Below are 22016 nucleotides of genomic sequence, written 5' to 3' on the forward strand. Positions count from 1 at the left end.
ATACCAAATAAATTCCTTGTTGTGTGCTACATGGAATTTTCGAAAATTCCTCCCTTCCCACATGCCTATTTTATTCTTTTAATTATGGGACTTTTATTTCATTTGGCCATTATTTTATTCCTCCATAATTAATTAAATATTTCTTTAAACTTTAACCTAATACTACAAAAAACACCTAAACTAAACCCTAGCCCTCATTCCCTCAAAAAAATCGCCCACCCCTTCTCCCTCTCTCCCTCACACGTTTTCTCCTCCTCGCCCACTCTTTCTCTCCAAAAAAATCCTCCATTCAAGCTTATTCTTGCAACCATTGAAAGTACCTTCAAGAGTTTCCGATGGATCACTTCGTTCTTCGCTTCTACCGATTTGTTTCTGTAAAATAAGGTATATTTGCTCACTTTTCCTCATCCTTTTCTGTTTGAACCATGTTCTTGAGTCCTACATGCATGTAGTGGTTGTAGGATTGATAGATCGCAAGATTTAACGGGGAAAAGTGTGTTTTCGTAAGAACTTGGATGGTATTGTGTGTTTGATTGAAACCATGTGATATTGGATTGGAGTATTGGTGAATGATGTGAGTTTATGTGCAAATATGTGTATGAGAAACATGTAAGCATGATTATGTGATTTCGAGCATGAAAAATTGGTGGTTGTGTGATGGAGGATGAAAACCCTATTTACAAACCTTGAACCTGAAATCTGTGGTGCACGACCAGCAGCTTATGATCTGTAATTGACCCACCAAACGAATGAGATTTGCTATGAAATTTTTACTGAGTAAACTTCAAGGTGTTTCCTGTGTCTCGTGTGAATTTCAACCCTTTTTATCGAAAAATGAATTTTTAATAAAATTTTGAAATTGACTGCACAAATCTGCCAGAAACTTGTGTTCTTGCCCAGAATGTTTCTTTTTCTGTTTGACCGACCAAATGACCTCCGATTGATTTGATTCTTGAACTATATGAAAATTTGAAGTGTTTTCTGAGTCGTGTTAAATTTTCAGCCTTTTTGGGCATTGAATGAATTTATGGTGAATTTTTTTCCAATGAACTGCGCAGTGCTGTCAGAAATTGTGTGTTCCGACCAGAGAGTTTATTATGTGATAGGACTGACTAAATGACGTGATTTCGATGTGAAAATTTTCATGGATGAACTTGAATGTGTCCTCTGTATTGTGACCAAAATTTAGCTTCTTTTGGGGTCGGGTGAATTTATAGTGATTTTTACAAAACGGTCGCGCAGTTCTGCCAGTTTTCTGCCTTGTTAAAATGACACCTAGTTTCAAGTTTAAAAGTATTATATGATGCATATATGTCCAAGGAACGTGTTTAAATGTTGAAATCACTTGTGATAAGTTGGAATGTGTTACGTGTGTCTTTACACCTTTGTGACGTATGTTGGGTTGGGGAATTTGAGAAAAACGATGAGAAAGAACACGATAGGACATGCATAGTAAAATGTTGTTGTGGAAGGCTGACTTGTGTTGTCGTTGACAAGGGTGTTGTGTACTCGTGAACTCGAGGATCGAGAGTTGCTATAAGTTGGGTTGTGAATCTGCTAAGCGATCGAGGTGGGCTTTCTTTTCAACCTCTTTACTTTTCCGAAAATGCTATGTGGCGTTATAAGGGTGGTTTAACTGTTATGTCATGACATGTTATTTTATTATGAGATTTTGTGCCTGATGCCTAGTTCGTATGAGTTTACTCCGTTAGGCTATATGGCTGTGTTATGAAACGAATTCGGGTCTGAGTAGGACCGCAAACCCTATCAGGCTGTGTACACTGGTGGGATCGTGAGCCGTCCTTGCTAGTCGGCCGGTCTCGTGGGCGAATAGTGTGGCCACACTTTTGCCGCACTGTGATTGTGATTGATGGATTGGTGTGAAAAGTGGGGAGATAAATTATCTGGCCAGACTTGAATTTTTGTGTTTCTCGTGATATTTCTTACTATATAAAACTCGAGATCACTGGTATGGATGACATAACTTATTAAAATGTTTTCGGCATAGCCCATTGGGTACAACAAGTACTCAGCCCTGCATATTATTTTCTTTATGTGCAGGTTGAGCGGGATGTTGCAGTGGATGTTGAGCTGGCTTAAGTACTTAGGATGCGTTGTGTCTCCATACATAGGTCGTTATCCTTGACTCTCCTTTAACCTTATTGTTTTTCCGCTGCTATAATTCGAACTATGTCTCAAAACCTTAACCTTCTCTTTAAATTTTGTGTTTGAACATGTATGGTGGTGTTAGGTTTCAAACAAGTATTTACGTTGTCCTTTGAAAATGGTGTTTTCTAAGATTTAAGTTAAATGTTTGTTTTACCTTAGTTATTAATTGGTTTATTTCATAAGTCTATTTTTTCCCGTTGCTCTTTTAAAAGCATTTTACCTTAAGTCTTCTCAAAAAAATTTTATAACCTTAAACTTCTTATAACTAGGTTGTTTTCCTCTTAAGTTAATTAAGTCTTATTTTAAACCGTTATCCATGCATGTCGGTCATGATCGCCGCGGTTGTGGTACCCCTTTGTATGGGCGGTCGTGACACAAGCAGAGGCAGCGACCGCCTCTATGGCTGGCGGCGGCGCTGTAAACGATGGTAGCGCGTGGCGGGACGGAGACAACGATGTTGATTTCTCCGCGGTTGAATTTCGAACAGCCCCCGCGGCGCCGAAGTTTGGATTTTCCTCCGCCAAGAAGTCAATATGTTTACCGCATTGCAAAAAATTCACGAAGACAGGGATGCTGATTCCACTGAATTTGAGGAGTCGGTTGCACAGGCTTTGTTTGATTTGGAAAACACCAACCAAGACATTAACAGTGAATTGAAAGACCTCTATATCAACTCTGCAGTGCAAATTGATGTTGCTGTTGTAATCCATGCTCCCTACAGACTGAGGAAAGCTTTCCGCAAGGTGCACCCAAAGCTTGTTAGAGAGCTTGAGAAGAAATTCAGTGGAAAGGATGTCATTTTTGTTGCTACCAGGAGGGCTCTGCTGTCCAAAGGCCTCGATCCCCGCAAACTCACTTCAGTCCACGAAGCTGTGCTTGAAGATGGTGTGTACCCTGCTGAGATTGTTAGAAAACGTATCAGATACAGACTTGATGGATCAAAGATCATGAAGGTGTTCTTGGATCCTAAGTCGAGGAATGATACTGAAAATAAGCTAGAAACTTTTGCTAGGGTGTACATGAAGCTTTCTGGAAAAGATGTTGGCTTTGAATTCCCCACAGTGGAGCGTAAGAAGACAAAGCAGCCGAAGAATTATCCGGCCGAGGGGGAGAGGTTAGCCGCAACCGGATAATTATTCGAGATGATTGGAGCAGCGCCTATGCCAGAGAAGAGAAGATAGCTTCAGGCAAAAATGGTCCGAAGAAGAAGAAGCAACCGAGAAAGGAGAATCTACTGCCGAAGAGGTGGCAGTCGTGAGAGGCTGTGAACTCACGTTATAATGAAGTGTTTGGCAGAGCGGAGATATCAACCTCTTGCCAAACGATTCAATCTCTGAATTAAGGAGAGAATTTTCGAGGACGAAGGCAGAGCAGCCAACGTCTGGGTGGCAGGGGGAGAGAGATAGTGTCGCCACACAGCCGTTGTGAAGAGTTGGTGGGAATGGGTTGTCGTCGAGAAGACGTTGAGAACCCATTGCCATAAGATGATGTTAAAGGAACAACCGCGGAAAAAGCCAAAGCCAATAAGAGAAGATGAGGCCTTCTTAAACTAAATGGGAGAAGATAGTGTCGCCACACAGAGATGGGGGACGCACAATGGTCGCGAAACGTCGGCTGTTGAAGAAATAGAAACTGGATTGAAGGAGTGACGGGAGAATTCTCACCGTCGAGAAATGAGCAGACTTCGGATGGACGACCAAAAGTATTGTCAGAGAATAATGACATACGGAGCAGAGGCTCCACAGAGTTTGGCGATTACTCGCCAGAGGTGGCATGGATTGAGAGTATGTCACCGAGAAAAGACCTATGAAGAAACATAAAGGAGGCTGATGGTTTCACGTCTTCATTGTTAGGGTCTTCAAAAAGGAGAAATAAATTTGGGCCTAGTAGTTATTAGGCTCAAGAAATAAAAGAAATTAAAATAATGGACTCATAGTTTGAGTTTGGAATGGACCGAGAATGGTCTGAATTGGCTCCTAGATATGAGTTAAAACTGTCTAAGATGGCTCCTAGATACGAGCAAAAACAGTCTAGATAAGCTCCTCGACAAGAGTCAAAACTGTCAGATTAGCTCCTCGACAAGAGTCAAAACTGTCAGAATTAGCTCCTCGACAAGAATCAAAACTGTCTAAAATGACTCCTAGATATGAGTTAAAACTATCTAAGATGGCTCCGGGATACGAGCTAAAACTATCTAAGATAGCTCCTAAATATGAGTAAAAACTATTTAGACAAGCTTCCGGACACGAGTTAAAACTGTCTAGATTGCTCCTTGACACGAGTTAAAACGGTCTAAATTTGCTCCTTGACACGAGTTAAAACTGTTTAGATTGGCTCCTTGACACGAGTTAAAACTGTCTAGATTGGCTCCTTGACACGAGTTAAAACCGTCAACAAAAACTGTCTATAATGGACTAGAGATGCCCACCGGTTCCGGTTCCAGCGGTTAACCGGCAAACCGGAACCGGCGGTTCCGGTTCCGAACCGGAACCGTGGCAAATTTCCCGAACCGGAACCGTTACAAATCGGGTCGCGGTCCGGTTCAGGTTCAAGTTTTGTCGAACCGGAACCGTCAGCGAACCGGCGGTTCGGGATGGTTCGGAACCGCCGGTTAACCGGCGGAACCGCCGGTTCAGGCACGCAAATCAAGGCAGCAGGGGGATAGGTGGAGGCGGCAGCTTTTCAGCGGAAAAACCGGCCGGTTCCGGTGGTTTTTGGGCGGTTAACCGCCGGTTAACCGTGAAAACCGGCGGTTAACGACGGTTCAGGGGCTGTCGGAGGCGGCGCGGGACACGAGGCGACATGGCGCAGCTTTTGGCAGACGGTTTGTTGACCGAACCGGCGGTTTTGTCCCGTAAACCGGCGGTTTTCGCCCGGAAACCGGCGATTCCGACGGTTTTCCTCAATAAAATTGTGGATACATAGGCAACTCAACTTAAATTTGAAAAGTTTAACTTTGAAAGTTTAAGTTGAGCTCAAGTCCTTTTCAATTTTTTTTCCCCCATTTCATATTTTTTTCAATGTAAATTATATTACATTGTTGTATGTTGTATACTTGTATACTTGTAGTTGTAGTCTTGTAGATGTATTATGTATATGTATTGTAATTTGTAATGTATCGTTGTCCGTTACAACTCAAACTCAATAAAATTGATATCATTTTCTCCTTATTCGCCGTATTTCTATTTGAATTATACATTGTCTTGTTCCAATTTGTTATATAAATCTAAATTTCAAATTAAAAAAAAAAAAACCGAACCGCGAAACCGCCGGTTCCGAACCGTAACCGCCTAAACCGCCGGAAAAACCGGCAGTTCCGAACCGGAACCGGAACCGCCAATTTTCGAACCGGAACCGGAACCGTGAAATAGCCTCACGGTTCGGTTCCGATTCCACCTTCGACAAAACCGAAACCGGCGGTTCCGAACCGGAACCGCCGGTTTTTGAACCGTGGGCAACACTATAATGGACTCATAGTTTGAGTTTGGAATGGACCGAGAATGGTCTGAATTGGCTCCTAGATATGAGTTAAAACTGTCTAAGATGACTCCTAGATACGAGCAAAAACTGTCTAGATAAGCTCCTCGACAAGAGTCAAAACTGTCAGATTAGCTCCTCGACAAGAGTCAAAACTGTCAGAATTAGCTCATCGACAAGAGTCAAAACTGTCTAAAATGGCTCCTAGATATGAGTTAAAACTATCTAAGATGGCTCCGGGATACAAGCTAAAACTATCTAAGATAGCTCCTAAATATGAGTAAAAACTGTTTAGACAAGCTCACGGACACGAGTTAAAACTGTCTAGATTGCTCCTTGACACGAGTTAAAACGGTCTAGATTGGCTCCTTGACACGAGTTAAAACTGTCTAGATTGGCTCCTTGACACGAGTTAAAACCGTCAACAAAAAATTGAAGAACTCCTTGAAACGAGTCTAAACTTTCAATGATGAATGAAGAGCTCCTTGAAACGAGTCTAAATTTTCAATAACTCTTTGATACGAGCCTAAACTATCAATGATGAATTGAAGAAGCTCTATGATACGAGCATAAACTGTCAATGGAAATTGAAGAACTCTTAAATACGAGTATAAACTATTTATCAAACTAAAGATCGTGCAAGTTAACGGTCGAAAAACTCGATACTGAACTTGAGGGGGAGTGTTGAAATAAGGAAATGAATTGATTGGAGAACAAGAAGGCAATTGATGAAATTATGGCAAGAATATTGAAGGAAATCAATTAAAGAATATGGAAAATCAAATAAAAGGATATTAGTATAATTAGAATATATTTTCCATATTTAGCTAGAATTAGAGTCAATATATAGTTGTATAACCATGGAGAGAATAGAATTCAAGTCATTCATAATGTAGTCTTTAAAGTTCTCCTCATCTTTTACTTTCTGCAATAGTATTTTATTTTCCGCATTTTACTTTTCAACAGATTTGTTTACGTTTTCCCGATCAGACCCAAATTACTAGATCAGATTTAATTAAATCTCACTTCTTTTTATACTAGTACCAGTTTTGCTTTATTTCCGCAAGAAAGACAAAAGATTCAAAAAATTAGTAATTTCGGTTCGAACAATTTGGTAGCTCATTTTCTTTTTTTTTTTGAAAAGAAAATTCTGTTTTTTCGATTTCAGTTGGATATTTATCTAAGCAGACTTAAACGGCTCAACCAGTTTATCGAAATTGTATATTGTAAACTAAGAAAAAAGATAGAGCATAAAAGAATGGAGTAGATATTATAAGCATAAAAAAATATTACTACTATTAAATATTGTGAAGAACTTTACTGCAATTTCTCAGCCTTTTAATTATTTTGCCTGTTTTAAATTTATTGTGGTATTTTTTAAAATTAAGAATCACCAATAAAGCACGCAATTAAAATAAATAAAAATACCTTTTAATTTCTGTTACGTTGTGTTTCTTAATTTATTATATATGTAACTAATTAAATGTCATTTTATTAAATCATGTAGAAAAGTGCATCATTAACAATAGACGAAGAGAAAAAGAGTAGTATAAAATTATTATCAAATTCATTACCAAAAAAAAAAAAAAATCAAAATTAGACTTACTACCTTTTATTCCACACGTCCAATGAAATTATTAAAATCCAAACTAATGCGATTTCTTATGGGGGAAATCGGGTTTATAGGCTACTTTGCCTTTAAAATAACGTAAATGTACCCATTTTGTTATATATTCCATAAATAGGAAAAACGCCAACTTCGTTGGCGTGTTTTAAGTGAAAACGCCACCCGTATTGGCGTTTTACAACGTATGTGTCGTCGTATTGCATGTACGTTGAAAAACGCCGACGTGGTTGGCGTTTTTGACAAAAAACGCCAATTCCACTGGCGTGTTTTAAAAAACGCCAATTCGGGTGGCGTTTTTCATGTTGCCTTTCGTGAAAAAAAGGCCAAAAATTCTCCTAAGTTATACACGCCAGTGGGATTGGCGTTTTTCGTCAAAAACGCCAATCTTGATGGCATTTTTCGTTCAGGCATTTCATCAAACACTTGGAGGGCAAACTTAAAATCAAACTAGATTTACGATTGATTGGATAAACAATATTTTCGTGTTATAGGAGAATTAGTATCTTTCTCCCAAGTTCAACATTGTCTCTCATGAATTCGTGTTATAGGAGAATTAGTATCTTTTTGTTGTATTTCAAATTAAGTAGTTTTTGAAATTTTAGTTTTTATTTTTGTAAAAATTTATTAATTTATTTTAATTTTAAAACATGAATTTTTTTTGATAAATATATGAAATTGAAGATTAATAAAAAATGACGAATTAAAAAAAAGTAAATGATGAACCATGAATAATAAATGTCTGATTCAAATTTTGTGGTAAAAATTGTTGGTGTTTGAGCTAAGATATGTAGTGCACGGCATTAGAATTATACTACACATATCAAAACAAAAACAAAATCAAAAACAAAAAAATGGATATGCTACTACATATCATTTGTAAACATGAGTATCATCATTCATCCTCATATGAGTACATATTTAGTGTTATTTATTTTGTTTTGTATATATAGTTTTATTTTAATACATGAAAGTTTTTAAATTTAACTTTATAAATTTCATAAAAATCAAAACTCACAGTTATAGAAAAAATGTACAAATCACACTCTAATTTTCATGACTTTGGTAAAATGAAAAATGCCAATAACATTATTTCATGGACGGATAAAGTATATAAAACCAAAAATTGCGAGCGTTTCAGAATTTATTGCGAGAGTTTCAGAATTCACTCTTACATTCCCACAAACTCGACAGAAATCTGCATGTGATAAATCAAAACCAAATTTATCATACTAACACAATGAAACGTGGAAATGCCCTCCAAGTGTTTGATGAAATGCCTGAACGAAAAACGCCAATCACATCGGCGTTTTTCAACGTACATGCAATACGACGACACATACGTTGTAAAACGCCAATACGGGTGGCGTTTTCACTTAAAACACGCCAACGAGGTCGGCGTTTTTCCTATTTATGGAATAGATAACAAAATGTGTACATTTACGTTACGTTAAAGGCAAAGTAGCCTATAAACCCTATTTCCTCATTTCTGATGTAGCATGGTAATTTTTGATTTAGGCGCTATTCAAAAACGAAAAGGAAACCTAAATTCAGACTGCCTCAGCAAATCTCGGCAACTGTAATCCGCCGTTGGCCTCCGTTAACCGCCGGGCCTTCCTCCATCTCAGTCAGCGCAGCACATAACCCTAATTTTTTATTCGAAGGTGAGAAATCGTTGTAATTGATTATTTATTGCGTAACCTACGCTTCCGATGTATCGTATACTTACTTGCGCCCATTGTGAGGCGAATTCTCAGCTGACAAAGTGTTAACGGCAGGGGTTTTTGTAAGTAATGGCGACAGATAATGGCGACATACTGATGCTGGAGGCGCCACCGCAGCCGGCTCCGGCTCCAGCGACGGCAGCTCCAATAATTGATGCTTTGCCGTACATTGATGACGACTATGGCAATCCGAAGGTTAAAGAAGAAGTCGACCGATTGGTGGAAGAGGAGATGCGGTTAAGCTCCAAGAAGCCTTCCGATTTCCTCAAAGAGCTCCCCCCTCTCCCCACATTCAACTTTCAGGTGCACATAGGGCTTCAATTTGGGATTTTAATCGAGTTAATAATTATTTTGATTTTTGTTTTAGTTTTGCATTTGTATCTGTGTTAGATAGCTTTAGAGGAAATCAACAAGTAGATGTTTTAAGATTGACCTCCCATCCTCTTCAATTTAAGCATGGTATTAGCTTGAAAGTTGTTTAGTGTATGCTTCTCTGATTATTGATTATCTCAATACTGTTGATATTTGGGGAATATATAATTGGAAATTGGGTAATTTTTTTCTTCTGAGAACTTTTTATGCATATTGCTAGAATTATGAGAGAAGTGATACTGTTATTAACTCCACCCTCTCCTCTCCTCTCCTCTCCTAGTTAGATGCTAATGACATACCCCTTTCCCCTCTGTTTCTTGTCTGTGTTAAACTTAACATTTGTTAGCAGACTTTTGGCTCTAAAGCATAATCTTATTTTGAGGATCTCCTTCTTTTCTGAAGATTATCATATTTGCACCCCTTTAATACTTTTACCATTAGCAGACTACATCTCTCTACTGTATGTGTGTTTGAGAGAGAGAGAGAGAGACACGCTGTGATGCTTTCGTGCCTCTTATTCATATCTTTGTTTCAGGATCATCCTATGCTTGCAAAGGAATATGACAGAGTTAGAGCTGGGAAACCCCCTGTCCAAATGGATACATCCAGATATGGGCTTGATGTGCCACCGGTGAATAAGCGAAACGATGAGACTGCATGGAGGCAAGCAGTTCAGAAAGCCCAGCGCCTGTTGCAGCATCAAGTGATCAGGTAATGTGGTTATTGCATTGAAACTAATATGATCTTAATACCAAAATTAATTTCATCTTGAGTGAAGGTTACCTTCATATGCACAATACTACCAAGTACCAACCATTATCTTGAACTGTTGAACATATGTGCCTTGCCTTTTACCCTTTGAATTTTTTTTCTGTAGGCTTGAAAATCTGGATTTGATGCTGAAGCATGGTCCTGATGTTTGGAAGTTGTATAATCAACAGTTGGAGGCATTTCTGTCAAGGTGCATATCTCTCTGCTTAATGTGAAATAGGGAAGTCCTTAAAGTCCTGCTTGTCATTCATTTTTCAGTTTTTCCGTTCTCCGCTATTCTTTTTTTAAAATTAACTGAATGAATGTGTTACAAGTTAATGTTATAAATATGTTAACATCAATTATTCAAACACCTTTAGCTTTAGCTGTTAAAAACCAGGCTTTACTGCTTGACTGGGCATTTTACTGGTACAGGTAGCTTTCCATTCTTCACCCGTATCCTATCATTTGTGAACCTTGAAATCCTTTTCCAGAGTTGGGAGTTGATCTACCAATTTGGTTTACTAGGTCTATGACGTTTGCTAACTAAAAATTTGCTAATGTCCATGCAAATCCATCACATATAATACGTCTATCTTCAGTTTCTTTTAAGGCCTTGCAAAGTTCTCTGCCTTAGCAGCCTACTATAATTATAATCTCATAATCAAACCTCTGATGTTACTTTACACTCTTCATTTGTGCTTATCCTTTTTAATCTCCCTGCTTCGAAACTTTTACTCTTATTTCAGACTCTGCTGTAGCTCTACTTTTGCAACTAATGTTTTTACTTCCTTCAGAATGCAATCTCAAGTTCTGGAGCTCAATGGACATATTGAATCCGTCAATCGAGAGAGGAAGTATCGTCAGGTACTTCAAAAGAGCTTCTTTTATTTTTCTTTACCTTTTCCCATTGCAAAGGAAAAATCGCCAGGACATGATATGCCTAATGTCATTATTGTTCTGTAAATATTCAGCAAAACACCGCCTACGAGCTAACTGCTTTATCTGCACAATGGAAGGAGCTCTGTCTAAAAAACATCGAAATAGAAAGTGCATGTGCTGAAATTGAAGCCCATACTGAAGCAGTAAAAATCGAAGCTGCCAAGAGGTAATTAATCTCCGATAAGTCAGTTTTCCCTTTCGTTTCCCACACTCACAAGTTTCTTACGATCATACTCAGGGGATGGAATTTGGAAGCAAATGTTGATAATGGAACTATTGCAGGAAGCTGAAAAATGAGGTTTGGTTGAAGTTTGTTGACAGTTTACTGTTATCTGATACATGAAAAATAGGTAGGGAAAGGGATGTAGTATCGTGTACCAGTCATTCCATGGATTTTGATGCTAAGATATTTGTTCTCTGTTAGTTTTTCAGTGGCCATCGATTTACTAATATGGTTTTGTAAAATTCACGACGGCTTTACTAACTTTTTTTAATATATATATGTGATTCGTTTGTGGGTTAATTGTCTATAAAAATGTTAAGTATATAAAAAATTTTGCTTTTAATTAATTGTTTTTTTTTGTAGAAATAGTGAAATACATGAACTGTTAATTTTTTAAACTTCAAATTTCGTTGGTCACTTGGTTCTTCGGAATGCAATGTGAGACAATACCTATATATAGAATTCCATTTGAGTTTCATGACTATAACTTCAAATCATTTTCTTGTCCTTTCTTTAACCAAAATCTATCCATTATAAGTACCATTATAGGCTATTATCAAGAGCTTGTACTTTTAGATTTCACGTTGGACTTCGGACAAATTAAGCTCAAGTTAAATTCTATACAAAAATTTCTGTGAATTATGACAAAAAAATAAACGTTGATGTAAATTCGGACAATATAAAGTAGAATTGGTTAAAAACTAAAATTTGAATGTAATTCATTTATTATTCACTTTTTCTTTCCTTTTTTACACAGTATCCCATGTGAATGATTGGAGTACTAATTTATTTATATTCACTTTACATAGTACTACACCACTACATCTAAAATACTAGGATCCTTATGACCCCCATAATAGAAATAACACCAAAGTAAGACTATTTAGGATAGAAGTATCAATTTAATCATGTAGTAAAAGCAACAACAAAAAAAAAACTTTACGCCACACTTAAATAACATAAGACAATTATAAGAATCAAATCACCAAAGATTCACTAATTAACGAGATCTTCTATGTCCCATAGTTGAGAGATGGTCCATCTCTCGAGATACAGACCAAGAAACAAAACAATCTACTGATTAAGTACATGATACACTAGGAAACACTAGCATTACTAGGATCTTCACCGATCTAAGTCTAAGCTATCTAAGAGTATCACCTACATACTTAGGGCTCGTTTGATAAGAAAAATGGGATATACACAAGATTTGCAATGTAAGATAAGAAATGCGGGCTTCACATCAAGATAAGCTCAGATGATGTTTTTTTCGTTGTTTGGTGGACAAGAAATGAGGCAAAAATGCTAGCCAACAAAATTTGTGAGATACATATCCTTGTATTTTGAGGAAAAAAAACTACGGGCTTAGATGGGTCATAGAGGATAACACAGACTTACATGATAGGTTAACTATGATACCAAATACTTGGAAATAGTCATATAAGTATCTATATCTAGGCATTACCCACTTGTCAAACAGGTCCTATAGACGAATCAGTAGATAACAAAACAAGTTACAATTGATATAGAATAAAAATCACATGAACAAGCGAGTATGCAACAGTAAGTCGTATTGGCACTGACCACATGCGAATTCCCTTTAATTGGAAGTTGCAAGGTAAGCCAAGTTGAACAACACCCAAGTGCCTTCCAAGCCCCCTAGCTCAAGTGGTTGAGGAGGGTGGCAAGGATACCGCGCCATCCTGGAGGTCTCGAGTTCGACTCCTGGATGGCGCAACTTGGGAATAATTTCCCCTGTGGGCCTAAACAAGGCTTGTTGCCTTGGGGCTTTGCAAGCTTACGGGCCTGGACCCGTCTGAGGGTGGACAACTTACTGGCCTGGACCCGTCTGGGGGAGGCTAGTTCGTGCGGCCACGAGGGGCTGGGGGAGGCTAGTTCGCTTGCCAATGTATCTCGAACTAATTTGTAATTCTCGTTGACTAATTATTTATGAATGAATTATATGTTCTTAAAAAAAGAACAATACCCAAGTGCCCGTCTCATGAATCCTAGATTTCAAAGAATACAGCACACGGTCGCCTACTCAACACACAATTACATCGTCTCAGATCACAAATGAAATAGATTTTCTCGTACAATACAAAATCTATAAACCCTTCAAATAAATGGTTTAGAAAAACATGAAATTAAATGTATTTCAATATAATTATTAGCTCCATACAATTTCGATTTTGAAAACTCCATAATTTGGGTTTACATTTTCCACACTGAAAACTGAAAATCTATATTCACTTTCCCACTAAACTTCGAAGTTGACCAACACTACTGGGTCTCCGGCGGGGCCGCATTTCAAACGAGACACACGTGCTGTTTGACTCAAACCTGATCCATTGGCTCACGCTTCACGAGGGTGTCGGAGCGCAATTATTGCATTATCTCCACCCGCACCAGATTACACTCTCCACACTTGATAAATTCACATTCAATTTCCGCGGCGCTTAATCGACAATAGAGTGATCCTCGCTAACTGCCTAAACTTTGTAGCCATGAATCCCGAATTAGGTTTTGCTTCTTTTGTTCACTCTCAGATCTAGGCCCTATTTCTGTTACCTCACTACTTATTTAATCTTATTTTGGAGTAATTTTGTGGATTTTTCACATTAATTGTTTAAAGTGGCAGTGATCGAGTTTTTGGGGGGTGTGCCGCTGCTCCAGACGCTGCCGAGTTCGTCTCTGAGGAAGATCGCCGAAGTAGTTTCTGTTAAGCGCTACGGTAATTTGTGTTTGCTTTATCAAATTTGATCATTTGATGGATTTTTGATCGGGATGATTGTTGGATGTGATTGATTGCTAGGAACTAGATTTGATTAACTCGAACACGAATGGAATTCAGATGCTAGATCGATCTCTCTATGTCTCTGCATATGGACATTTTTGAGTAAAGTGAATTGAGCTAAAACAGCTACAGTAAATTTTTTTAGCAAGCTTGGCATTGGCTTCGACATTTAGCCTTGAGCTGAACCACATGCCTTTGAAAGAGCGCGTAACTAGCTTTGCAAGACTTGTTTAATTTGTGGTTCTGTATTTTGCAGAATTGAGCTATCAATCTTCCATTTTTAAAAGTGACTTCGAGTGTTGCTTGTTTGCTCATTCGCAGTTTTTTTACTTCTATCAACTAATCTCTTTTTTTTGCCTACAATAATGAAGACCAAGGTGATTATATAGTTCGTGAAGGAGAAGAGGCAGATGGCATTTATTTTATATGGGAAGGAGAGGTAACACCGTAACAATGATTTTCGTTGTAGACTATAGAGGTATACTCTATGATTGTGTGATCTCTCTTTAACTGTACTTGTAAATCTTCTCAGGCTGAGGTCTGTGGGTCTTTTCATTCTGATGATCAAAATCACGCTGAATATCATTTGAAGAAATGCGACTTTTTTGGTCATGGTTAGATGCCAATGCTTAATTTTTCATCATATGCATTCAATTTCCTGTTCTACATCTGATTCATATACTCAAAGGGTTCTTTGAAACCAGTGCTTAGACTTGAAGTGTAACTTCCCTTTTACGTCCTCTGTGCATCCATTTTGTTAAAACAAAATTGTATATTTGTTACTCTATATCCCCAACATAAGGTAATTACCCGTTGCCTCTTGCATATGCTTTGGGATTTGTTAGGGCTCTAGGAGGATTATTTGTATGCATCTCTATATAGAGTGTATGAGAATATACTGAAGGCTGAAGTTCAATTGCAGGGATGTCATCATCGACTCAGACAGCAGATGTGCTTGCCTTGTCTAAGGTTGCATTGCTATCTTATATGTCAAGTATATTCCACTGATTGTGCAGGAGTGCTTATATTACATGTCTATCTTTGTGCAGCTGACTTGCCTAGTCCTTCCTAATGATAAAATGCATATGTTAAAATCGAAATCAATTTGGAGTGAGGATGACGCACAGGAGAAGCGCCCACTCATTGAGAGAATTCTACAACTGGATCCTATAGAGGTATAGCCGTATAGCAAAAGAGTTAGTTTTTTTTTAGAAGTGGTGGTTTTCTTGCTTTAAAGTTTTGACAAGGGGAAAGTAGGCAACTGATAGTATTCGTTTGAAAGTAGTATCCTAAAGGGATTCTTCTCCTTCTGGATTGCTTTTCTTTCGTTCGATTTCCCTGAGTTAGCCTCATTTTTATAGTATTTGTTTGGCTGTGTTGTGTTATCAAAAAGTTTAATCTAAAAAGTACATGTCCTTCTCCATCACAGGTTAACATTTTCCAAGGTATTACTTTGCCTGATGCACCAAAATTTGGAAAAGTGTTTGGCGGGCAATTTCTCGGACAGGTAAGCCTGTCCTTAAAAAAATAAATATAGAATCACGTGCTTTCCAATTCATTTCAGAGGCGAAATACAATTGATGATGTGATTGGTCAAGTACCATTGCATATATTTCAAATTTGTTGGCAGATTACTATTTAAATCTCTTTTGCCTCCATATGGCCTACCATGGGCCTTTTACACATTTTCCTTTTCTTTTTTTCCTTTAACGTTGCTAATTTGCTATGGATGGATCTCTTCCACTGATTGTCTGCATTGGATGATGAATGCAGGCACTGGCTGCAGCCTGTAAAACCGTTGATTGTTTAAAGATTATTCACAGTTTGCATGCATACTTCCTTCTTCTTGGAGATTTTAATAGTACGTATCCATGTCTATTCAATATCCTCAATATCTCTACTTTTATTGCTAATTCTGAATTCTGGCATGCTTATGTTTGTTCAGTGATTTCCTTCAAAAGACGTCTCTAGTTAAGTATTGATCTTTTCCAAAATTAATTGCGTAATGTCTTCTGGTGGTTGAGTAAAGAGAATATTCAGGTGGAGATTTATTATTGGAATTTATATAACATTTGGATTGAATTAGTGTTATCAATTATGTTACTAAATTTGTTACTCCATTAAAGATTGTTACTTACATAAATATAAGGGATTTTACAAGGAGTTAGTTATTGTCCCTGAAGTTGTACGTACACAATTCTTAGGAATTTACAAGAAGTTGGTTATTCCCCCAGAAATTGTAGTAGTACTTGTTACTGAAAAATGCCTTTTTTTCCTGATCTGTAAATGATTACATCCCATAACAATCAGTATGAGATTGAGCAAGTATTAGTGCTCAAGCTGTAGCTATGCTATGGTTCTTCAAAATTTGAAAGTTTGATTTAGGATTCTAACTTCATTTTAAGATTTTCATTCTAACATGTTATCAAATAGCGGATATGGTGGCGCCATGGCGCTATGGCATGTCGTTCGGCAGTGGAAACGCCATAGCACCGCCATATCCGCCATTTGACAACATTGCGTGCGTACTGCATTTAAGAATGAGGAATTATGCAAGAAACATGGAGGTTAGAGTTGTATTTTATGCTTTATTAATTGTTTTAAGAGCTTTAGATGTTATATTTTTATTACTTCGTCCGTCCCACAAGAATATGCACTTTCTAATTTTTGAAACTCTTTTCTCTCTAATGGATGAGACCCACTCTCCACTAACAATACTTTATTTACTTTTTCTCTCTACCTCTCTCTTACTTTACTAATTTTGCATTAAAACTCGTGCCGAACACCCAAAGTGAATATTCTTTGGGGACGGAGGGAGTATTTTCTAATTTTTGAATTATATATAAATATATAAGTATTATTTTATTTATTTAATTATTGACTGCCATATCTGCCATACTAATACGCCGCCATATCCTTGTGGCGGTTTTTAGACGAACCGTCATAAGCTGCCATACGAGATTGATAACATTGATTCTAAGATGAACCCTTTCTAGGCCTCTTAGGAGTATTAAATTGCTAATAAGGTTAAAAGTGCAACATGCAATATATGCTACGAAAACATGATTGACACACAGAGCTCTTGAATCCGAAACCAAGTATATACAATGTTCAGGGGGTTTTAAAGTTTGGAGCTAGCCAAAGTATGTCTACATTCATTAAGAACTAGAGATGATTATGATGGCTAATAAACAATCATTGTGCTCAAATTTGATGGGTGTTCTCATTTCACCATTTTTCTAAGTACACCATCTAGTATAAGCTGATCTAAAAGTAACATGTCATTATAATTGATGTTTCATAATGGTTTCAGAACCAATTATATATGAAGTGCGTCGGGTACGTGATGGGAAAAGCTTTGCGACCCGAAGGGTGGATGCTATACAAAGGGGGAATGTCGTGTTTACATTGATGGCTTCTTTTCAGGTAATTCCATCATAAGTGTGATGCTCTTCTTTGATCTGCCACATATACATACATGCTCACACTGCCAATTGTAGGCAATCGGCAATCCTATAAAAGTTCAGGTGATGGCACAGTGATTTATTTATGGTCACCATCCTGTCGTATCACGTCGCTCTCTATCAGGCTGTCAAAAGTACGACAAAGAGTAAACTGAATCAGAACTAAATAACATATGATGAGAAGTAAAATTTTCATTTATTGCCAAAAATAAAATTATAGCCCCTTCTTAGAGTAGACCTTAGATTGTTGAAAGTTTGAACGTGGCTATAAAGCTATGGTATGGGTTGTATTTCATTGTACGTGGAGTCTTAAAGCTAGAAGAGATTCATTATGGGCTCTTTATTTGGTGTCTGGGGTTTATTTCGTATGGATTGATAATGCGGGATTTGGCCTTCTTTTTAAAAAGAAAAGGATGACTGGCTGCGAAAATTGGAGAGTGCTGAAACTAAATATGTCATTGATAGCTTACTTTTGGAATTATTATCCTTGTTCTGTGATTGCAACTTTTTCTAAACACTGTGAACAATATACAGAAAGAGGAGTATCAGTTTGTTCACCAGGTGGCAACGATGCCTTCTGTGTCTGATCCAGAAAAGGTTTCGAAATACGCTCTTATCAGTTCTTATTAGTGTCTTTTATATTCTGTAAAATTTTAAATTATTGCTTTGTTTTCAGCTTTTATCCATGGAAGAGTTACGTGACCAACGTCTTGTTGATCCTCGGCTTCCAAGGTCTGACTTCTTATCTTGAACATTATGTGTTTTTAGCAGTACCATGAACACAATTGACCCAATTCCAAAAACAAAGGAATGTTAAAGAAACTTTACCAAATAGAGCTATATATAAATTCAATAAGTTCTCGAGCTGAGCTAAATAATACGTACACAAAATGCCCTACTTTCTCCTCTTCATTTGACGAAAGACAATGGTATTGGCTTGCCGCACCCACAATTCTGTTCCCACAGCACTAGATTCTATTATATCACCCTTCCATGTGGATTGTTCTCTAGCTTATTCAACTCTTTCCCCTTTCAATATGGATCGATTTGTTCCCTTTCTTACTCATTCTTATCAATTGTGTCCTCTCAAACACACAAATTTATTAAAACCTTATAGGTCATTTACTTTGGTTTGCTATTAACGTGTGCTGCAGGACATACCGGAACAAGGTTGCCACTACTGATTTTTTGCCATGGCCCATCGAGATTAGGTTCTGTGAGCCTAATACTTCCACCAATTACACAAAATCTCCTCCAAGGTCTCTGGATTCTTTTCTTGTCCATCAAATTCATTTGTGATGTAGTAATACTTTTTGAAGGCATTCTCACTTTCATTACCGTTTTATACTCTGCAGTTTAAGGTACTGGTTTAGAGCTAAAGGCACACTTTCTGATGATCAAGCTTTGCACAGGTTAGTCTCTTTTAGCAGTTCCTTTGTGCTCACTTATTCGCTTATGAAACTTGAACTTTTGGGAAATCAAATAAGAACTGTTCTCAACTTGGATTGATGGTGGGAAGTTCACTCGACTTTTGTGCAGATGCGTGGTGGCTTATGCTTCTGATCTGATTTTTCTCCAAGTGAGTTTAAACCCACATCGTGAAAAGGGTTTGAAGTCATCTTCTGTCAGCCTAGACCACTCGTGAGTCCATATTTCTCACACCGTCATCTTTTTCCCCCTTTTCTTCGAATTACAGATTCTCCATAAAGAGAGTTCTCAGTATATTTAACTGCATAATACATCTGTTGGTATATTATTCTCTCAGGATGTGGTTTCACAAGCCTTTGAGGGCTGACGATTGGCTGCTATATGTGGTAAGTAGCAAGCTCACTTCTGCCATTCCTATTCCTATCAACAGTGACACAAGTTCTAATGCTCTCATCCGATGACGCTTTGTTTGTTCTCAGATCGATAGTCCAAATGCTCACCGCGGTCGTGGATTTGTTACCGGACAAATGTTTTCCCGGACAGGAGAGGTATAACTCATTATCCACATCATTATGTAACAGACAGATATTTAGTTTAAAAGTAGTTAATGTCTGATAAATTTAATTGTTATTATCAGCTAGTTGTTTCGTTGACGCAAGAGGGGTTATTGAGGAGGGCCAGGGAACCAGCTCCATCTTCCCAATCCAAACTGTAAAATTTCATGGCATATATCAAGTCTATTTTGAAGCTGGCGCATGTAGACAAATGTGTTGTGGTAGAGATATATAAATGTGTATTTAATTTACTTCAAATGTTTAGTTATTCTCTCTCTAAAACAATTCTCTGAGTGTTCCACACACACGACTATAACATATAAATTTGGTCTATTATAAGCTTCATTGTTGTTTTAAAAATTGAGTGGGATGAAATATAGCTTGAATATTAAAATTCAAATAACACCAGACCTATGGGAATATATATGTTTCAGCAACAAAAATCAAATGGTTCCAGGTTCTTTCCCTCATGCCCTAGCCGTATCCTCTTCCCACATTGCTCTCACTCCGTGATGATAGCAACAGCTAGGGCCTCCTCCTCTGCGTGGGCGTCGACCCTCCTCTCCTCATCCTCGGCGCCTCATTGCACTTACTCTGGCCCACAAAATGGCTTCTTGAGTCTTGACCTTTCACAGCCCTAAGGTCTATCATTGGTCTGCCATGCCCAAGAATGGGCCCGCCACTTTTTCTTCCCATACACCCGTAACGCGTCTCGCCTCTGACCAGTTTGGTGAAAGACTCCATTGCGGTGCGGATGCCCTTATATCAATAAAAATAGGCGGACACACATAGGAAGCTCTAGAAGCTTAAGAGCATTTACGTTTTCTTTTTTTAGTATTTCAATATTTAAGTATTTATAATTTTTAATGAAGTGCTTTTGTGTTATATATTGTCTAGTATTTCAATTTTAGAAGTAAAAAGTGTAAATGAAGTGCTTTTATGCTGACACATTAATTCCTTATGCTCACTTTTTTTTTGCTTTTACCTAATTTATCACACATCGCAAACATACGGAGACATATAGTGCAATATCAACAAGTAATTATGATTTAGATTATTATAATTGAATTAGTTTTCAATATTCCAAACTAATTTATTTGAATTAATTATTAAGGGGTTTAAATCCTATCGGTTACAACCGCAAGAACTACCAGTTCAACCGAAATTTGAACTTCCTTTTCTTGTTCATGTGTGTTGTTCCTCATCTTAAGCTTCCATGTACCTTCATGTACAACAATAACTTATATATAGGCTAAGAATAAACACAAATTTTATAAACTGTAGGAAAAACATGTAACATGTGGGAAATTAGAAAGGTCTCAAAACCTTTCATTTCCTAAGTCTTTTGGCTTTTCAACGTCCATGTGTTTATGAGGTGCCTTAAACCCGAGACCTCTCGTGTGGCCACTCCTAGCCTATAAATAGGTTTGTTTTGAGAGATGGAAGACACACAACACAATCAACAAACATTCTCTCTTCATCACTCAAGCATTCTAGTGGGCTTTCTAGGAGCATTGTCTAGCTCGGTTCTCGCCTCCAATTCAAGTTCGCCGGAGCCTACGAGTTTGAGGTGCTTCAACTCGATAGGAGGAAAGTCGTTTCATCTTTGGGGACATTACGCCAATCCGTGAGCACTAGCCGGGGCGTATTTCGTCTTGCGGAGAGAGGGATACCTCGACTCGACTTGAAGAATACTATAGTTTGCATCTCTTTACTTTCGTTGTAATTTATATTATTATATTTACCTTCCAGTTTTGTTCTTTTGTAATAGCAAGAGTTTTCCCGTGTAAAGGCTACAATATTTCCAACAATCGCAAGACGAAATATTGTACTCTTGTTGAAATCATGTCGACCGATGCCGGAGGAAACATGAAATTCAAAGCTGGAATAAAGCAACGAACGGTCGCAATGTCGATGCGCTATGGAGTGGTTAATTCCTTGAGATCTATTCTCTTGAGAATGATGTTTATCGTTTGTCTTTTGACAAGCAAGACCAATTTAGATTTGGTAGCAGTAATTGGGATGCATGGGTTGATGAATATGCCAATGCATATTTGGTTCAATATAATTGTGTACTTATTGTTGGAAACAATACTGTACAAATTATTTGAACGTGTTGTTATAAACAACAAAGATCACGAGGTGATCGCAGTGGTCTCCGACGTGGACCATGGTATTAATCCAAATGAATGGTTTGTTGATACGGGTGCCACATGTCATGTGTGCTCCGAGAGAAGCGTTTTTTCTACCTACAAATCTGTTGGAGGTAGAAAAGTACGTATGGGAAACCAAGCCTCTTCTAAGGTGGTTGGTGTGGGTAATGTGTTCCTAAAATTAGGATCTGGAAAAGTTCTTACCCTTAGGGATGTACTGCATGTCCCAGACATCCGAAATAATTTGGTGTCAGGCTCTCTTCTAGTAAATCATGGATTTTCACTAGAATTTGAGTGTGAAACGGTTATATTGACCAAGTATGAAAAGTTCATAGGTGA

General features: G+C 37.8%; 3 protein-coding genes across 6 annotated transcripts; all 3 read left to right on the forward strand.

The window, feature by feature from the left end:
• The first annotated feature begins 2688 nt into the window (after positions 1-2688).
• LOC121761588 (40S ribosomal protein S7-like) lies at positions 2689-3372 on the forward strand. The gene has a single exon (XM_042157225.1). It carries the CDS (start codon positions 2703-2705, stop codon positions 3300-3302), a length of 600 nt encoding a protein of 199 aa, XP_042013159.1. The 5' UTR covers positions 2689-2702; the 3' UTR covers positions 3303-3372.
• Positions 3373-8757: 5385 nt separating this feature from the next.
• On the forward strand, positions 8758-11581 carry LOC121759993 (pre-mRNA-splicing factor SPF27 homolog). 3 transcript variants are annotated; one of them, XM_042155591.1, is made up of 7 exons: positions 8758-8934; positions 9062-9297; positions 9902-10077; positions 10244-10327; positions 10914-10983; positions 11091-11224; positions 11297-11581. In XM_042155591.1, the coding sequence occupies exons 2-7, from the start codon at positions 9064-9066 to the stop codon at positions 11346-11348; spliced, it is 750 nt and encodes a 249-aa protein (XP_042011525.1). In that variant the 5' UTR covers positions 8758-8934; positions 9062-9063; the 3' UTR covers positions 11349-11581. The 3 variants fall into 3 exon arrangements, with proteins under 3 accessions (XP_042011525.1, XP_042011526.1, XP_042011524.1); XM_042155592.1 differs by having other exon boundaries at positions 9074-9297; XM_042155590.1 differs by having other exon boundaries at positions 8759-8934; positions 9049-9297.
• Positions 11582-13646: 2065 nt separating this feature from the next.
• Positions 13647-19884, forward strand: LOC121762845 (acyl-CoA thioesterase 2-like). 2 transcript variants are annotated; one of them, XM_042158854.1, is made up of 17 exons: positions 13647-13804; positions 13923-14015; positions 14450-14517; positions 14611-14692; positions 15001-15047; positions 15128-15253; positions 15508-15585; positions 15852-15939; positions 17392-17504; positions 18077-18139; positions 18219-18274; positions 18697-18801; positions 18898-18954; positions 19082-19183; positions 19308-19356; positions 19450-19518; positions 19608-19884. In XM_042158854.1, exons 1-17 carry the CDS (start codon positions 13789-13791, stop codon positions 19683-19685), a joined length of 1290 nt encoding a protein of 429 aa, XP_042014788.1. In that variant the 5' UTR covers positions 13647-13788; the 3' UTR covers positions 19686-19884. The 2 variants fall into 2 exon arrangements, with proteins under 2 accessions (XP_042014788.1, XP_042014787.1); XM_042158853.1 differs by having other exon boundaries at positions 13666-13804; positions 13917-14015.
• The last annotated feature ends 2132 nt before the right edge of the window (positions 19885-22016 follow it).

Source organism: Salvia splendens, chromosome 13, assembly GCF_004379255.2.
Source record: "Salvia splendens isolate huo1 chromosome 13, SspV2, whole genome shotgun sequence".
Lineage (NCBI taxonomy): Eukaryota > Viridiplantae > Streptophyta > Magnoliopsida > Lamiales > Lamiaceae > Salvia > Salvia splendens.

Excerpts from the sequence above, each read along its gene's own strand:
- LOC121761588 (XM_042157225.1), top strand. The coding sequence starts at position 2,703 with ATGTTTACCGCATTGCAAAAAATTCACGAAGACAGGGATGCTGATTCC.
- LOC121759993 (XM_042155591.1), top strand. The coding sequence starts at position 9,064 with ATGGCGACAGATAATGGCGACATACTGATGCTGGAGGCGCCACCGCAG. Across the intron at positions 9,298-9,901 it reads TCCCCACATTCAACTTTCAG|GATCATCCTATGCTTGCAAA; the intron begins GTGCACATAGGG and ends TCTTTGTTTCAG. Across the intron at positions 10,328-10,913 it reads TTGGAGGCATTTCTGTCAAG|AATGCAATCTCAAGTTCTGG; the intron begins GTGCATATCTCT and ends TACTTCCTTCAG.
- LOC121762845 (XM_042158853.1), top strand. Across the intron at positions 14,518-14,610 it reads ATTTTATATGGGAAGGAGAG|GCTGAGGTCTGTGGGTCTTT; the intron begins GTAACACCGTAA and ends AAATCTTCTCAG. Across the intron at positions 18,802-18,897 it reads TACACAAAATCTCCTCCAAG|TTTAAGGTACTGGTTTAGAG; the intron begins GTCTCTGGATTC and ends TATACTCTGCAG.